The sequence below is a fragment of the Dendrobium catenatum genome, unplaced genomic scaffold (genome assembly GCF_001605985.2).
Source record: "Dendrobium catenatum unplaced genomic scaffold, ASM160598v2 fragScaff_scaffold_1116, whole genome shotgun sequence".
In the NCBI taxonomy this organism is placed as follows: Eukaryota; Viridiplantae; Streptophyta; class Magnoliopsida; order Asparagales; family Orchidaceae; genus Dendrobium; species Dendrobium catenatum.
This window is the reverse complement of record NW_021319578.1, coordinates 10,340-28,040: the sequence shown is the minus strand read 5'-3', so window position 1 is coordinate 28,040 and position 17,701 is coordinate 10,340. Positions and strand designations below refer to the sequence as shown.

At 32.1% G+C, this 17,701-nt stretch overlaps 1 protein-coding gene across 1 annotated transcript in view; it reads left to right on the top strand.

The window, feature by feature from the left end:
• The window catches only part of LOC110116700 (swi5-dependent recombination DNA repair protein 1 homolog), a 20,089-nt gene extending 4,783 nt beyond the window's left edge, over positions 1 to 15,306 (top strand). Inside the window, exon 2 of the mRNA XM_020850389.1 lies at positions 14,228 to 15,306. Coding sequence (XP_020706048.1) covers positions 14,228 to 15,306 — 1,079 coding nt within the window. The remainder of the gene's footprint in view (positions 1 to 14,227) is intronic.
• Positions 15,307 to 17,701: the final 2,395 nt, after the last annotated feature.

The window sequence follows — 17,701 nt, the reverse complement described above, 5'->3', positions numbered from 1 at the left end:
ATATATTAGGTGTTTTATTAAAAGGAGATTTGTTCATTAATTTTAAAGATTATTCTAAGGTTTTATATTTAGAAGTTTTTTTATCCTACTGAATTTTAATATTAGATTTGATCTCCTAATTAAATCTACATATTTTTATACTTTAAATTGGTTAAAGGTTTATCATTAAGTTGATTAAATTAGATTTAGATTTTCGTATTTTAGGGATTATAAAATATTAGTTATAGTTTGAGTACAAATTAAGTGTCTTAGTGTATTTGTTAAGCATTGAATTACAATTAATTTCATTGGTTGATTATTAGTGGATTAAGGAAAAGGAACCCAAATCTAGGAAAGCGTGTCACTAAGGTTTTGTTTTAATATTTCTATCCTATAGGGAGCATACACCCTAAGTCTATATTTTCCAAGAATCGATCCTTAATTTTTGTCCTTAAATGTCACTAAAGTTGTAGGACTAAAAGCAATGTTGTTTTTCTAACCCTTAAGACTTCTATGCGTATGTCAAAAGGTTTATGGACCTAATAAAAGACAAGCAATCCTAATTATAAATGAAGTTTCTACAAGGCCCTAAAGGGTGGGAAGCGTGCAAATATCTATGCCCCTAAAGGTTTTCTAAGTTTTTAAGAAAACTTACAGCACCGAAGGCTATGACCCGGTGGTTCCTCCCGTAACCTGTCGCACCCCTACCAGAATGAATAGGGGCGACTGATGCTTGGATCCGGTTGTCCTAGCTCCTTCTCCAGATGCTCCAATGCTTCTTGTCATTTGCTTTCCAAAAGGTGCCTCGTAAGATACAAAAAAAGGGTGGATCAGAGCAGGTTCTATATAAATAATGACAAAAAAAGAAAATGAAAATGCAATAAAATAAAGAACATACCTCTTTTGTACCGGTTGAGCCATCTGTGTTTTAAATTCTCCGCATTTTATAAGTGTTCAATATCAAAACATAAAAGAAACAACAGAAAAGCTAAAGGACAAAGCGGAGGACGACTAAATGCGATAAAACAAGAAATAGAATGAAAATTGTACATAAAAGGGATGTAGGAATTGTTATTTTGGACAAACTTCTTTGGAGCCAAGTGTGTCTCTAAAATAGCCTCCTCCTTAATTCGATATGATACGAATAGGGAGGAAGGCATTTACAATGCCCTTTACTGTCCCCACAATCCAAATAAAGCAATTGATATATATAGACCCGACTCAACTACACAAAACATTCCCTACCAAACTCAAAGCAACAAGGGAAACTTAAGTTCCCAAAACTAGAACCAAAACAAAACCTCTTTCTATCTATCACATTCTCCCAACCTTATATTATAGAAGCAAACATTAATAATAGAGACACAACTTATATAGGATAGATTACCTCATCCCAAAAAGAAAGATCTAGAGAAACTTACTAATACAAATCCACTTCATAAAAAGAAAATCTTAAACCCAAATCCAACTTATAAAATTTTTTTGTTTGGTTTGAATGAAAAGCCACATGAAATTAAATCGTCTATCAAAATTCTTTCTTTCTTTTTTTTGTTTTGACACAAAACTCTACAAAAATGACCAACAACCAAGTGCCTCTTCTTTCATTTGGAGTAGGGTAATTTGTGAAAATTCCTCAATGAATAGGCATTATGAAGCCCTCCATCAAGAAATCTTCACAAAACACATTACAAAAAATTTTATCATAAAACAATTTGCAAAACTCGTCACAAAATTTCTCGATACAAAAAAAAAAGACTCACAAAACCTTCACAAAACTTTTCAATAAATGTAAATACTAGCAAAGAAACAATGGGAGCAAATTATAAGAAACCCAATTTTTAGTACAAAGCAAATCATAACACTTTCCAATATAAATTGATTCATAAACCCTTTTTTCTTAACACATGAACCAAATGAAAGCTTTCCACATTTCGTTCCCCAACAATAACCCAACCCATTTGATCTTCCAACATTTCCCATTTCCTAAAATCTCATAAAAAAAAGGTGTATAAAAGAGACAATGCCACTTTCCTTTCAAACAATCGTATGAAACCCTACATTTCACATAAACTTTCATCTAAAGGATCATGAATGCACATAATAAATCTTGTAAGAGCTCTCAAACTCATCCTAATTGATTCATAGTTAATGAAATTCAGGAAAGATGTGTTTGGAACCTACAAATGCACTAACTAAGCATGTATCAAATTACTTTTTATGTCTCCACCAAAATTATCATACTGAAACCAAGCCTATGTGATGTTGAGAGTTGTAGTTGTGTGACATGCAACCAAATCAAATTGTTTAGTGTTGAAGCTCAACCAAAATATAACTGTAAGATATAAAATTTGATGCAAATTTATCCATTCTTTATCTCAAGAAAACATGTCAAACTAATAACTGCATGAAACTCTTCATCAAGTTTTCTTTTATCTATATATTATAAAGAAAATAACCCAATGACATAACATGCCACTGCATCAATTCGGTGGAGAAACTCATACTTGAAGCATAAGGCACATCATTAATTTCCAACAAAATTCCATCTTTATGTTGTATGGCCAAAAATGTCTGAAAGAGAATTGCATTTATATTTGATATTAGAATATAAAAGAATGCATAAATACTTCCTATCGGCAAGTGTAATCATGCATTTGTATGTTAAGCATATGATTTTGCAACATAAAACAAGAGCGATATCCAAAGGAGACAACCTATGTCAATCTTCACAAGAACCTTATAATAAAATCTGCACTAATCCTCCATGAAAAATCAGCCATAAAACTATATAAAAGATGTAGGGATTCTTACATAAGAGCTATGAATGGCCTACCCAAGTGCCATAAAGATCTTTATGTAGAAAAATAGCGATAAACCTCCAAAATCTGCACTTGTTTCTTACAAAAAACAGTAGTAAAAGTTCCATAAAATCTATAGCAATTCTCACAAAGAAGCAATGAAAGAACCACCCAAATGCCATAGAGATTCTTGTGTAAAAACAGCGATAAAAACTACAAAATCTGCACTTATGTCTTACAAAAACAGTGGGAGAAATTTATAGAAACTGTAGCAATTTTCACAAGGAAGCAATGAAAATTCACCCAAAAGAAACTCAAGGTCTTCTAGCATATGCTATATGAAACTTATTTATGCCAATAAGACAACCCTTCCAAACAAGTGATATTGCATACCCATATTTTTCTAAAATATGATTTGAACACTTTAACTCAAGTACAAAAACATATGGAACCTATAGTGATCATACACGCTACAAGAGATTATTTAGCATATTTGATACTTGGCATACCCTTGATTTTCCTACACATTGACATGACAAATAAGGAGAATAACATTCAATATGGCACCAATGATATGCAACAAATAATCACTTTACTTGTAGGAAAATATAGAAAGAGAGAAATAGTCATGAAGCAACTTAATCATCGAATCACCTAAAATCCTATCAACTAATCATGAATCGTGAGAGAGTGTGATTGTTTAGCTAAATAACATTCACTAAATACATCAAGCTATATGTGAGTACTAGCACAAATATGCACCATGAAGCACCTTGATCTACTATGCATGGAATAGAACTTCATCTTTGAGAACAAACCACATGCTTGCAAAAGACATTTCATACAAGGATACATCACTGTGTTTAGATGCACGTTCAACGAACAACTTCTCAAATAATCCATAAACTTATCTCACAATGAAAGAGGTCAAGACCTCTTTTCTCTTCTTGCAACACATGAGTATTTTTAGGAACATGAGAGAATTACATGTAGATTTCTCCAAACAATCACAAAAGTTACTTGAAATTCATTAAAACTCACTACTAATATTACTATCTAAAAAGAAAGGCCTTAAACACTACAATAAGGAGATATTGGGATGGATTTCACAAGCATAAATATGTAAGGGAACAACATGACTCAAAGCTTCATGATTCATTAACCAAATATCCAAATCTTTTTCTTAAAGGCATTTCATCAAATATCTCATATGCATGGATTGATGAAGAGATGACATGATACCCTTATAAGCCTTCAAAGCTCACACCTACAACTTCTAAAAGATATATCATGAATCATATAATAAGTTTGACATATTAATTGCTCATCTTTGAACACACAAAGTCATCTATGGTTAGCAACAACCATTTTCATATTTCAAAAAAGAACTAAAACATCACTTGATACTCAAGTGAATATAGTGAAACTAAACAACAAGAGACGATAAGGAATGGCTTTGCCAAGTTAATCTCTACAGAAATCAAACTATTTCAACCTCATTTTGATGAAGAAATACTATCTAGATAAGGAGGAGAAAGAGGGCAAGCGGGGAAGAGAATGAATAGAAGAAGAAGGGATAAGAAATAGAAGAAGAAGGAAAGAGAAGAAGGGAGAAACACTTACCTTGCCAAGAGAAGGGGATTTCGGGTAGCTTCCGGCGTCGAGATCGGTCCAGGCGTCAGGTTCAGTCAAGACGTCGGGTATGGTTTGGGTGCAAAAAGCTGGGAGCGGGAGGAGGGGAGCTTGGCGTCAACTGGGGTCGTGCGAATGGAAGGATCGGGGAGACACCGGCGTCGGGTTCGGCAGAGCTGCTTACCGATGGGACAACGAGCTCGGTTTAGTCTCCCCTGGCTCACGCGAGAGAGGTAGGAGTCTCGGCCTCCTTGCTTTGGTCCGAACAGAGCCGATACTGAGAGCAGGGAGAGCTGGGCATGAGAGAGGGAGAAATCGAGGGAGCTGGGAGAGGGAGAGATCAAGCGTGAGAGAGATTGAGAGAGAGAATGAGCCGTTCATTATGCCTCAGCTCGGAGCTCTCGTTCTGAGTAAATCGCGCCCATCTCCGAAAGAGAAGCCCGCCAGTTTTCGTCGTCATGCTCCAGCTTCCAAAATTACCGCGAACAGCTTTGCTCACTGCTCGACGCCTGCCCAAGCCACAGAGGATCACCTGAGACGTCGAGATTTTGGCTGAAAATAAAATTTCATGTAATCGCCATCGTCGATGCAATTACCGAATTTGGGAGACAAATTCAAAACAAATAGAAAGTCAAAATAGCATTTAATAGGATCAAATTAGGCTGAATCAAGCCAAATTCAGCTAATGTCGAGTTAGACTCGGGTCTGAATTTGACTTAATTTGAGTCAAACCGGGCTCGAGTCGGCTCAACGATTTTAATCAAACGAAATTGAGTCCAAAATAACAATCAATTTAAATCAAATCAAATACGGCGCGATCAAAACAAACTGATCGAGTCTAACTGAACACAGTCGAGCCCAATTCGATTAAATTCGAGTCGGTCCGAGCCCGAATTGAACTCGACGAGGTCCAATTAAATCGCTCGAAAACCCTCGAGGGCACTCGAGCGAAAAACGAGGTCAACAACGTTGTCATTGTATTACTTGATCATTAGGAATAACATGTTTACATCTCTCAAGTCTGATTATTCATCTCTAAAAACCACTTTGCTATTGAATATAATATAGAACCACCACTTGAAGTCATGATTGCTTTCATAGATCAAGTTAAAGACAGTAGAGAAGTATTTTACTAAAATATATGACTATTTTACTTAAGTTTGTTGCATCAGTTTTATTCTTAAACTAGTTTATATTGTGTGAATTTGTACTTCTCATGCATCTAGAAAATCAAGCATTTTGTGAAATCAATATATATGTTTCTTATCAGAAATTCACCTAATCTTATGTTCATATCACTCATGGACTGTTATGTAAAGGTCTATATTTGTCCTCTCGTATTCATTAAAGAGCAACAACATAAGATTTATTATATTATATTCATAGTAATATCACGTGATAAAAAGGGTTTCTATTTCCGAATCATGTAAGTATCTTCTCATTAAAATATGTTATAGATCTAACATGATATTTCAAGCTCATGCATGCTAAAATTTGTTCGAATTAAAATCATTTGTATTTCTAATTAGCTTGAAAATCAGTTGGGAATATCCATTGATATATATTTATATGTTGGCCTTCCTTTGAATTTTTAAAATAAACACGAGTATTAATGCTAAGACTTCCAATTAGCATGTAATTGAATATATTATAACTGATATAATTACAAATGCATAAAAAAACATTTTAAATAGAATCTTGCTTATTGATTCTACAAATGTTAAAACAATACATGGTGAGAGAATGTTATTAATTCCCTTGTATATTGATTACATGTTTATATATATATATATATATATATATACTCATGAACTCATTTGGAAAGTCTATGTATATATTCAATAATAAGTTTGATGATCATGCTGGGAGGTCGTATATAAAGTTTCAACATTGCATTCAATGTGCTTGTGTCCTCACCATTTATGAATGAGATGTTGAAAATGAACAATTCTCTTTAATTTTATACACTTGTTTAGAATTGAATGATTTGAAGTGATGCTTTGTGTTTATATGTGTATAATAATTCTCAAATATTATCATGAATGTTATATGCATATACGTTTGTAAATTACAATATATTAAATTCTGACACATCTTTCTTTTTTTGCGTTATTTGTGAAATATTGATAAAGCTTACTGGATGCTAAAGCTAAGGAGATCAGTTGCATCTATTTCTTTAAAATGGAGATGTATGGTCGAAACCATCGTTGAATTGCTCCGATGAGGTAAGTATTCTTAAACTAAGATGTCCCTAAGTCTCATAACCCAATGGTTTTGCACGCTCTCAGCCTTAGGTCCATGTAATAATCCATGTATCTAATTTATATTTATTTTTCTATAAACCCAAAACCCATCATATGCATTAGGATGCTATGTCTAATTTGGCTTGTCTACATCCATGTGTATGTTCAAGGGTTATTGATAATAATTTCAATCCTACATAACTTAGTATCATTTAAGGACAAGTCTTAGTAATTTAGGAAAATTATAGAAAATTCAAATGCGCATCCAATAGGGGTGAAACTCAATACATGTAAACCTAGTGATATTATCTATCTTAGGCTAGGATTTCACTAATTTTAAAACCCATTAACTTAAAATTTTAATTAACTCAAAATCAAAACCTTAATTAATCTTGAAAACTTAAAAAATTACAATTAATTCAAATCAAATAAAAAATTTAAATAATATATCTAATTCTTAGAAATTTAACCCTCTACTTAAGAAAATTAAAAGCCCCATGACTAGACTTTTAATTTAAGCTTAATTTAATTTTTAATGAAAACTAATTTTTAATTAAATTAAAATTTTAAAATTAACTTAAAATTCTAAATAATTTTCAAATACGTGAAGACACTCTTATGGGCCATCCCTGACCTTTGGGAGTGATTTTATGAAGTTTAAAATGAGTTTGGAGGAAAACCATTAAATCCTTTTTAATTAACCAATTTAATAATTCAATTAAATACTCAAACTTTATAAATTCATAATTAATTCAAGAAAATTCTAAATTGAAAAAACTCCATTTATAATTAAGTATTTATTAAAAATGGCAAACCTTCAGAAATTAGTTAAAGTCAAAAGGTCAACTTTTTGGTCAATTGTAGTTCAAATTTGAGTCAAAAATTAAAAAAATCATAACTTAATCTAAGAAAATCGAAATCCAACAAACTTTGTGTCTTATTACTCACCTTAGGGTCTAATATTTAGGAAAAATACCAAAACTCCATATTTCAACTTTAATTAAAAAGTCAAATAATTCAAGAAAATTTTAAAATTCAATAATTAAGAAAAATTCCATAAAACATCAACTCAATCATTAAAATAGTAGTTAATAAATTTAAATTTAAATTTGTCAACTCTTAAGTTTTAACCAATTAGATCCATTAATCGATATTAGTTACTATTGAATAATCCACGCCTATGAGGCTATTAACTTAGCCCCAAGGAAGATAAAATAAACTTCATGGTTCTGATGTAAACAAAGATAGTAATCACTCAAGTCTTAAAATCTATCTTAAAATCAATATCAAAATATTAGTACGTAAACTCAAAGTAAAATCCCATTTGACCTTCAAGAAATTGAAACACTATACAACATCAACCAATTATTCAATATAGGACATATCCAAGCCACAGTACAGTCTGATGCACATACTTTAGAAGGGTTACTAGAACAACCAATTTTAGCTTTGGGCTATGCCAATATTTGCTTTTCTGCTGTTGTGTGTCGGGTTTTTCATGGTTTTCATTGTAGGCTGGTTATAATGGTTTGATAGATGTGATACTCTGTGATGTGTCAATTTATTTATATAATATATGAATTGATGTGATGAGTGTTAGATTAATCCTATATTAGGAATGATCTGGATGCTCATATAATTTTTTATAATTGGTCATGCTCATGCAAGGTGATAAATCAAGGGGCAAAACTTAAAGATTTAAACTGATTCATATTTTGCAGGTGCTAAAATGCTAAGTCTTCTCCTTGAAATTAAAGAGCAATGCCAAGAATTATTGCATTTTAATTTGAGTAATTCAATGATAAAACTACTTGGGATGTTGATTTTAATTATAATTGCTTATGATAATCTTGTAGTTTATTTTAGAGTTTTCTTTTAATTCTGTAAATGTAATTTAATTGAGTCAAGACTTGTGAATGTTGAGTTTTGAGGTGAGATGTTAACCATCCAACATGAAGTCCAAAGAGAAGGGAAACATCTTCCAGTGGAGAGTTCCCTTTCATTTGAAGATTCAAGTTATGATGATTTGAAAATTCAAAGAGAAAAGAAACACCCCTTCGGGGAGAAGTTCTTTTCATTTGGAAAATTGGATCAGACAAATCCAAGGAGCTCGCAGACGAAAAGAAATGAAGAAGCAAAGACATAGAGAACATCTACTCTCAAAATCACTTATGTCATTTCTAGGACTAGAATCCTGGTTATTATTATTGGTACACGACCACTTTTAGCTTTACAATCCTGGTTGTAAATTAAATGGCACTTGTTACATTGACTCTACATTTATTTAATGATTGATTGATATTAATTTGTTTACATTGATTGTACTTTAGAAATTATTTATTTTTCTAGTCGATCATTTTTCTTGCATGCCACTTTTTTTATTTAGCCTGGAAACCCTCAGAGGCTCTTAAGGTATGTTAAAAAACTTTTTCTACTCAAACTAATTAAAAATTATTAGGCTCACATAGAAACTTAATCGATTTTAATAAGTAAGCCTAGGAATGACCTAGGAGTTTGCATTCATCATATTATATCTTTTATACCTTATTATGCATCTCCTGCCTGTGTGTTTGAAATACCACCTGGCTATTAGTGTGCAGTTCTGTTAAAGGTATATTATGTAATCTTTAGGAAAAAAACTATTTTTAACAATTTTTAAAATCGTTTCATATCATTTTTTCATACAAAGGTCAATCAATATGTATTACATTAAAAAAAAATTAAATAGTCAAAATTTTAAATTGCATTTCAAAATATAATCACCCTATATAAGTCAAGAGGGCCACTTAGGATATTATCTAAATTTCGGCCCCAGTTCCTCAAAACATAAATAATAGCCCAACAATCTTTCATAAAAGACCAAACACATGTTTTTGAAGCGCCTAAGTTGTTAGTTCGCTCCTCAATCCTGGTCGGGATAAGTCCAAATTTGCATTGTATTAGCTAGATTTGGACAACTATTATTAGACTTAGGATCCAGGGTAGACTCAAAATCATAAGACCAAAACCTCATGAATATAGTCCCAATATTCTAACAAATTGACAACTTAAATCAAAATTTATCTTTAAACTAAAATTTAAAGCCAAACACATAAGATAGGATGGGCATTTTTTAATCTTTTCAGAATTCCAAAGTGCATCCTACTTCTCATTCGTTGGTCCATAGAAGTAACTGTTAAAAATTTTATTCAATCTATTTGAAACTCCGATCTCACTCCTTTGATATCAATCATTAAAAAAATTTTAAAAAAAATTCTAACATTATTTTAATCAAGAATTTTCATAGGAAATTTAGGTTTCTTATGATGTAATAATCTATAAGAGCTTACACTCATAGGAGATTTAAAGACCCCAGATCAATTTTTAAAATTCAATTAATTCTCTTTGAAAAAAATCAAAATCAACGACAATTATTATCGCTATATTCAAACCATGGATAATAAGTGATCTTCTCTTTCCCCGGAAAGATATATTATTTATTAACATGCCTTTGAATACAAAATTAATGATACTTCATTCAGATTATTATAGCCAAATACTAGATTGGACGTCAGTTTGATCCTTCGGGGTCATATGTAGTTCTTCCTTGAATTTGACCATCATAATCAGGATGAAATTTATTGTTTGTTATTTGAACCCATTAGGGAATGCTATTCTCGCCTCCCAATGTGATATATCATTCTTGATGACGTATTTTACTTCAAAAATGAAATTCCAAAAATAAAATTTTTCCAAAGAAATGTAAATCTAATTGTTTTGTTTCTTTTGAAAGCAAAGCTTACTTTTTTCAACCAATAGCTGTCAAACAGAGACTGGGCGCCGCCATGTCCATATTTGGACGCTTCGGCGGTGTTAATGATAGCACCGCGGCGATATTATGTTTGATGCCACGGTGTTGTACCATACTTGAAAATTTGTCCATTTCATATATTTTCCTATACAAACACAACTAAAACAACAAATTTTCACTTCTAAATTAATATATAAAACATAGCATTATTTACACTTATCAATCCTCTTATATAAGTAATTGTTTGCTTATAATATCACCATGCCTTCTTATATAATAAATTAATTTCATAATCTCTTTCACATCTAATATTATCATCTTTAGTTTTAAATGCGGGTGCCATTCAACAAATTTATTGTTTGTTATATGTCCAATAAGTCAAGGTTGGGATTGTTAATAGTTTTTTTCCTCTAAAATCTAGTAAGCAAGTATATTTTTAGACCTGGCTTTGAATCTTAATTATATGTCCAACTATAAATTAGTTATATTTCTTGCTTTAAATCAGTTATATGTCCAACTTTAATTATTGTTAGTTATATGTCCAACTTCCTAGCTAGATCTAAAGTTCCATTGAATGTTTCCATATCATTCCTTGATTTTGTTCTTTGAACTGAAAATTATTCATTGCCGCATGCTGATGTAACTTCTTCAAATCGTCATTACTCTAAGAAAGTTGCCAAACTTCTACTTATATTGAGCAAAAACTCAAACATCAATTCATTACATAAACATCCATTGACATAAAAGTGCTTTCATACACCAACTCTTCTAGTATAAACGGTAACCATATGTTCACTCTATATTATTAAATTATAATTTTCATCTCTAGTTACATGAAGAATGTACGTGGATACTTCACTTATTTACTATACATAATGTGATCGAGGTCATCTCTAATAGTTGCTTTAGTAATAAAACAACCATTGAGCCATCATCATTTTCACCATATTTATCTTTACAATCATCTTCATTTACACTTAAATTAATGCATGCTGCATCATTAGTAATGAGGTTCACTCATCGATGGAAAAAAGTTTGAACAAAGAAAGATTAACTTCAAACATTGATATATATTATTTCAAACATAATTAGATAAAATGACTTTAATTTTTATAAAAAAATTTCTTTCTTATAATCAATATAAATCATAAGAATTGTAAAAGAATTATTTAAATTGTATACCCATAACACCTACAAATATTAAAAATATTTACCCATAAGTTTTCAAAGTCTAACTCAACTATTTCATAGAAACTTTCTAATCATTGTCACCATTTTCCCACCGCATTGTAGTAAGAAATATCACACCAAACTAATAAAAATATCACATATCGAAAAGATAAAATGTGCAGATAAATATGGAGTGGCTATTTTGAGCAAGATATAATTCAATAGAGATACATGCTTAATATATTTTAAGGGTACTTTGGTCCAAAATTAATTTGAGAAATTTTTATTTAAATAAAAATTGAAAGAATATAATAATTAAAATAAATATTTTATGAAATATAAAAATTGGCATTTTCTTTTTATATTATGGATTTCCATAAATCCTTTCAAAATTTAAAAATTTTAATGGGAATTATATAAATATAATAGATTCTTTAAGTATTTACATATCTAGTAGTTAAACTTTTACATTTAATTAATCAAATTAAAGCATATTTATGAAAAGTATTTTTATTTTAAATAAATTAATTTAATAATATTGTTTGTGTGATTTAAAATTCAAATATTAAATAAATTAAAAAAATTTATAAAAAAAATATCTGTATATATATATATATATACATAAAAATTTACCAAATATATCATGATTCCGTCATTACAGCATCTGAGAGGCTTATTGGCAGTCGTGAAGGTCGTCTGGTCTGTAGGAATTTTTATTGCCTCAGGTAACCTGACACAGCTCTACGTTCGACATAGCCTAATCAAGCGCCACGTAGCAGCCTCATTTACGCGGACCTGACCCGGCGAATATTGGATTTATGGCACGTGTGAATTTTGAATTTGACGGCCCGACCAGCAGACCCGAAAAATTCCCGGCGGACCCGAAAATTATGTATAATTTTCAAATAAAGATCACCATCTTTCACTTCAGTCATCATTTGCTTGCATATACGAAGCTTTCTTTCCGGCAACTATTCATCTTCTTCCAAGTTACAAGCTCCCCGCATTTGCGTTTCATATACTTCAGAGAAACAATGCCTCGGGTTAGTTCCTTTTTTGATAAACAATGCCTCAACTTCTTCTTTTTAAATGTTTAGGGTTAGGGTTTACGGATAAAGTCCTATAGCTGCTGAAATTTTAATCTTTCGTGAAGAAACAATCTTAGAATCGAGGTCGGTATTACTCGGTACAGATTAGTATTGCTCGGTACCGAGCGATATTGGCAGTTATAAACACTTGGTACTACTCGGTATTGGCGATTAATGGTCGTTATAAGCTTAGATAAAAATATAAAAGATATTATTTATTTAGCACCGAGTTAAATACACTCGGTATTGCTCGGTACCAAGCGATTTTGGCAGTTATAAATACTCGGTACTACTTGGTATTATCGATTAATGGTCGGTATTAGCTCAGTTATATTACTATGAACTGCTCGGTATTTATAACCATTAGTTCGTATAAGCTTCGGTATGTTGATCGGTACTGCTCGGTATTGCTCGGTATTATGAACAATAACTCGATATAAGCTTGCTTTAATAGTCCAAATCATGTTATATACTCGATACTCATCAGTATTACCTCTATTATGTTTGGTATCGATAGTCTTTTGTATGTATAACTTAATACTCTGAATCGCTTGTCTTCAATAATCGGTATCCGTTATGCAAGGATATATTCCAAAGATTTATTTCAGATGTCGAACTTCAACTTTTAGAGAAGTTTGTAATCAACTTGTTCGGAGATTTAGAGATCCTTTTGTTGAAAGACTACGACAGCTGCAAATAAGCCAGTTCCTTATGGTTCCTCTAATGCCTCAGAATGTTCCACTTTTGTATATGCTGCCATCGAAGTGGGATTTGAAGACTGAAAGTTTTATTATTAAAGGACATAGGCAATAGTTCACATCTGATGAGGTTTCCTTAATCATATGCATGCCGAATAGAGGTATTATATTTGGCATTGGCAGTGCTAGATCCAGTGGCAAAACATCTAATGACATTCGTCATGACATTGAGAGGATGGATAATTCAACTTTAATGGATGATCTAGTGAAAGGATTCATCCTTTATATACTATCCAACATTTTTTATCCAATGGCGAACTTCTGCATACCATCATCTATCCTGAAAGTTGTCGAAAATGTTGATAGTTTTAATACATAAAACTGGCCAGAATCAATTAGGGGTTTCCTAGTTAATGAATTCAACCTTGTTGCTACTAAATAATCAAATGGATGTGCATTGGGTTATGTAAATGGTTTTGTCATGATTGTAATTGTAAGTATTGCTATTTTGTTCAAAATATCTTTGGTAAATTTCTAGTTTCCATAACAAATTTAAATTGTCTTCATTTTTGTATATTTGGTTTCTTGAACATACAACCATTCATGTCGTAGATGATGAACTATCTCGCCCACGTTTTACTCGGTGGGATGGTAATTTTATGTACAGTGAGAAATATGTAAATAGTATATTTGCAGACCTTTAGGATCATGAGGTAGCATCACTATGTCTTTTCATTTAAATGTCTGCTAAATTTATATATTTAAATGTTTAAATTAGATGAAATATTATATTTTATACAGATTCTCAGTCAATTCTGAGGAATAACAGATGATGAGAATGCTTTATTTCATAGTCCTTTAAAGATCTCATCTGAGTCGTCCAGTTTATCTCCACCTAGTCCAACCAGTCCAATACGGGTGGCAAGCCCAATTAGGGTGGCTTTCCCACCTAAACATGATTCATCTCCACCTACTCCTAGTAGTCCGGTCAAGGTACCAAGTCCAATCAGGGTGGCAAGCCCATCTAAACATCATTCATCTCCACCTACTCCAACTAGTCCAGTTAGTGTGACAAGCCCAACAAATCCTGATTCATCTGCACATACTCCGTCTGAATTAAATCCAATAACAGATGAAACAAACCTGAAGATCTTAAATCAAGCAATATACAAGCTTTTTACCAAGGACAATTTTACGAAGAAGAAGCTAGCTTCGGTGGAAGCAACAAATAGTTTACTTGAAAAACATGTAGTGATTTTGGAACAAACTGTTTTTGATTTGAAAGAGGAGATTTTTGATTTGAAAGAGGAGATAAGGAAAAAAAATAGTTTTATATTGAAGTTCTTACAAGATCAGTTTCCTTCTTATTTTAAAACTTACAAGAATGAAATGTCTGTTGAATCTTCTTCATTTGCTACTGAATCTGAAAAAATTGTGTATAAGGATGCCATCTTGAGTAAGGATAATGAATTTGATCCATCCTTACAAACCGACATAGCAAGAAGAGTTCAGCTGAGAAATGATAAGAAGAGGAAACTTGTATCTACATCTTTTACAACCAGTGTTAGGAAGAAAAAAATTATACAAAATTTGTCATCCAAAGAGAAGTTCAGTGAGTCAATTCCAAATGATGCTCCTACAGTAGCACTTGAACTTGCTCCTACTCCTACACCAGCTCCTGCAATTAAACTTGATCCTGCTCTTGCACCACTTCCTGCAACTGAACTTGCTCAAGATTATGAACAAGCTCCTACACCTGCAGTTGCTCCTCCACCTAATCCTGAGCCTGGACCTGCTCTAGTACCTGCTCCTGAACCTGCTCATGAACATGCTCCTGCATCTATGGATGAATCAACCACAGATTATGATAAAGCTATGATTGTTTATGAAGTTAATGACTCAAAATAAATAGAATTGTGTCCTGCACCTCAAGCATTAGATTACCCTAGGCGGTCATTAATAAGTGAAGATAAACGCATATTCATCGATAATTGTTTGAAACAATTCAAGGATAAGTGAGTATTGTACTTATACCGACCAAAACCAATCAATACCGAGCAATAATCTTGTTTATACCGAGGAAAACCAATCAATACTGAGCACTAATCTTCATTATACTGGGTATTATGTTAAATATACTCGGTATTATATCAATCATGTGATGTATAGTACGTTGACTGGTTTTTTAATGCATTATACTGAGTAGTACCAAGTAATACCGAGGTTTACATATCGGTACTACTCGGTATTATGTTAAATATACTCGGTACTACATCAATCCTACGATGTATATTACGTTTACTATTTTTTATGCATTATACCGAGTAGTACCGACTAATACCGAGCTTTATGATTATGTTTTTATTTTTTATTAGTCTTTTTTAATTAATGTTTATTGAATTATCCATGGGCGACACTATTTTCGAGTTTGAATATGCAACAATTTATAGAAGCCAATTGGACGAGTTATTACTATCAGATGAGCTTGATAATAATCACTTGGATGTGTTTCCATATTTATTAATCCAGAAGAATGCCCTTTGCCCCAGGCTTAATCAACCTTTTATTTATATTTCAAGTTTTCATTGGGTTAGTAAACATTATTTATTCCTTGTATTTACTAATTCTATTTATTAGGTTTAAATATATTGGAATTAATCACCAGTACTATTTTATCTTATCCAGGGTTACTACGCCCAATCAAATGAGATGAACACAACTAGCTTCGTATCTCATATAGATAGAACCGTTATTAAGAATGTAAATTTGATCTTTGTTCCTATAATAAACAGTAAACATTGAACACTTCTAGTATGCAATTTGAGAAAGAAACGATGGGAGTTTTATGATTCATTGCCGAAAAAGACACACAAAGTTATACTCCTAGAAGTTGTAAGTAATACCAATATTTAACTTTTATTTTAGGAGTAACATTATTGTATGTTAATTTATTTTAAATTTTCTAGATTTCTCATTTGTACAAGGATACAAAGAACGCTTTTGACGAAGATATAACGAAATGGCCTATCAAAGGATTTAGAAACGTGCCAACACAAGATAACAACGTTGATTGCGGCATGTTTGTTTATAAATATATGGAAGTTGTGATATAACAATAACCTGTTCAATGGTATCGTTATAAGAACTGGCAATCTAGTATGCCATTATTCAGAGCTGAATTTGCATATGCCCTGTTATGTACTAAAATTCAATAGATTATGGACTAAATGATGAAATTATTTTGTATATTTCCTATGTATATCTAATGTGTTTTAATAATTTGTTTACTGTACCGAAAAATTCAACAAATACCGATTAATCATTGATGAGTACCGAGTACTAAAAAAGACTAATACTGAGCAATACCCACTAATCAAAGACTAATACCGAGTAATATGAAAACAGATCGGTACTGCTTGGTATTTATTGAAATATACTCGGTACTATATTAGTGCAGTTTAGTATACACCAAATACCGAGCAATACTGACTTCTGTGGACAAGTACCGAGTACTAAAAAGGACCAATACCAAAAAATACCAACTAATCAAAGACTAATACCGAGCAATATGAAAACAGATCGGTACTACTCGGTATTAGTTGAAATATGCTCAGTACTATATCAGTGCAGGTCAGTACACACCAAATACCAAGCAATACCGACTTCTGTGGACAAGTACCAAGTACTAAAAAGAACGAATACCAAGCAATACCAACTAATTAAAGACTAATACCGAGGAATATGAAAACAGATAGGTACTGCTCGGTATTAGTTGAAATATGCTCGGTACTATATTAGTGCAGTTCAGTACACACAAAATATTGAGCAATACCGACTTCTGTGGAAAAGTATCGAGTACTAAAAAGGACTAATACCGAGCAATACCCACTAATCAAAGACTAATACCGAACAATATGAAAATAGATCGGTACTGCTCGGTATTAGTTGAAATATGCTCGGTACTTTTTTTTTTGGTTAAAACCCACCGACGGGCCTACGCGTTAATATTGGTAAAAATTACATAGTCCTTAAAGGGCCTCCAGCTCACTAATGCTCTTACGAGCTACAAACAAAAGAAAAAAAAAACCTAAGAGCCGGAGTTCCCTACTAATCAAAATAACACAAAAAACTAGTAACATTCTAAGGAATAAAAAACAAAGGGAAATGAAAAACAAATTCAGCATAGCCCACCAACCGGAACGAGTATCTTGCACAAAACGAGCGCGGAGCTCCAAAAACCTGTGAAAGAGGCCTACAAAGATACTAGGAAAGAAATGAAACAAACAGGGAAAACTAAGAGCCA